Source organism: Fulmarus glacialis, unplaced genomic scaffold (genome assembly GCF_000690835.1).
Source record: "Fulmarus glacialis isolate BGI_N327 unplaced genomic scaffold, ASM69083v1 scaffold16581, whole genome shotgun sequence".
NCBI classification, from domain to species: Eukaryota; Metazoa; Chordata; class Aves; order Procellariiformes; family Procellariidae; genus Fulmarus; species Fulmarus glacialis.
This window is the reverse complement of record NW_009195026.1, coordinates 1-1,572: the sequence shown is the minus strand read 5'-3', so window position 1 is coordinate 1,572 and position 1,572 is coordinate 1. Positions and strand designations below refer to the sequence as shown.

The window sequence follows — 1,572 nt, the reverse complement described above, 5'->3', positions numbered from 1 at the left end:
GGGGGCGGAGCCGCTGGCTGCCCAGGCGGGCAGAGGGCCAGACAAGCAATTCCCCCCTACACTTTGGCCTGGAAGCCCCATCCAGGACCCAGGATGGTGAGCTATTGGTGAGATGATGCAAATACACCGGGCTAGAGGCAAGCAGTGCTGCAGGTAAGGAAGGAGCCGGCGCGGAGCTCTAGGTGCTGCCAGCTCCCATGGAAAGCGCCCAGGCATTTCCAACATCCCCTGCCATGGGGACACGGAGGCATTTCAGCTGGCCTGGAGGTCTGCGGTGTAGGATGTGACCAGGAAATGGAACAACACAGGAAAATCAGCAACACTGAGTCCTTGCTTATCGCAGGGTGCTTTAGAGATACTGCCGCAGCCAGCAGAGCCAGCACCACTCTCAGCTGAGCACACCCCAACCCCAGCCCCAGGACAAACTTACCCGCCCCAGAGGCACGCGTGATTGTGAGACGCTTTGTGCAGGAGCTGTGGGGTGTGTGGACAAAGCCCAGCCACTCCTGGGGCTTCATCTGCTTTGCCTCCACACGCTTACTGAACATGGCGATGTTTGGTGTATTCATTTGGTAGGCAGGAGGCTGTGGTTAAAAGCAGTTGACATCAGGTGGTCTTGTTCAAGGATATTGCCCTCGAAAGAGATCGCAGAGAAATCCCTGGCAGAGAGCCTTTCTGGCTCAGTTGCCTTTTATTAAAGCAGTCAGCACATCCTCAAAGCCTCAGAGACTATCTCCTGTTGATTTTTATTCAAGCTCTTTTCTTTGAAAATGATCCCAAGGATGTTTGTTGCAAATTTATATTAGGAGACTATTTGAAGGTTGCAGTTTACCATTCACATATTATTAAGCAATGGCTAAATTAAGGACGTGCACATAACTTGGACTTGGCTCCTTGAGAGATGCCTGGCTGCCAGACAGCCTTTTATGACTATCCCAAGCTAATTCTCAGAGTCTGCAAATGGGTTCCTTGGGTTTGCTTCCACCAGTGGTTCCCTACCTGGAAGCAGGCAGAAAACAGAAGCTAGCTGAGGGACTCTTAAACATTTTCAACATAAAGACCACATCTGAGGAACAGGGCTTACTTGTGGACTCATTTGCCTGTTTGCCATGGTGAGATGACCTCCTTGCCCATTTCTAACCATGCAACATCCCACTGGCCGACTCTTGCGGCAATATCATCCTACACGAGCCCGACCCTATGATTTGTCAAGGTGAGCAGGAAGACCACTGGTACAGCTGTCCTGCAGCAATCCAGAGTTGGTTCAATGAAGAGCATCATGGAACAGTACCCTTTGGTAATATGTAGGTCCGTTTACGTACCAGGAATCATGAGTAACCTAACTCGTAGGTAACGTAACTCGTAATGTGAAAGCCCCTGTGCCCGCTTGTGCCGGGGGCAGCACGTGGACAGGCAGGGCCGCACCAAGGTACTGACAACCAGGAGAGAGGCATAACCGAACCGTCTGCCTGCCGCCTGGCCCTGCATGGGGCTGCAGAAGACATCTTAGGTATGGTTCAACAGGAGGCTCTGGAGGTACCACGGCCTGTCCCTGTCCCAGCCCTGCCCCGC

The 1,572-nt window shown here is 52.7% G+C and overlaps 1 protein-coding gene across 1 annotated transcript in view; it reads right to left on the bottom strand.

Moving 5' to 3' along the window:
• The window catches only part of LOC104084227 (prospero homeobox protein 2-like), a gene marked incomplete at its 5' end in the record, with an annotated part of 6,552 nt that extends 5,968 nt beyond the window's left edge, over positions 1-584 (bottom strand). Inside the window, one exon of the mRNA XM_009587978.1 lies at positions 431-584. Coding sequence (XP_009586273.1) covers positions 431-584 — 154 coding nt within the window. The remainder of the gene's footprint in view (positions 1-430) is intronic.
• Between the last annotated feature and the right edge of the window lie 988 nt (positions 585-1,572).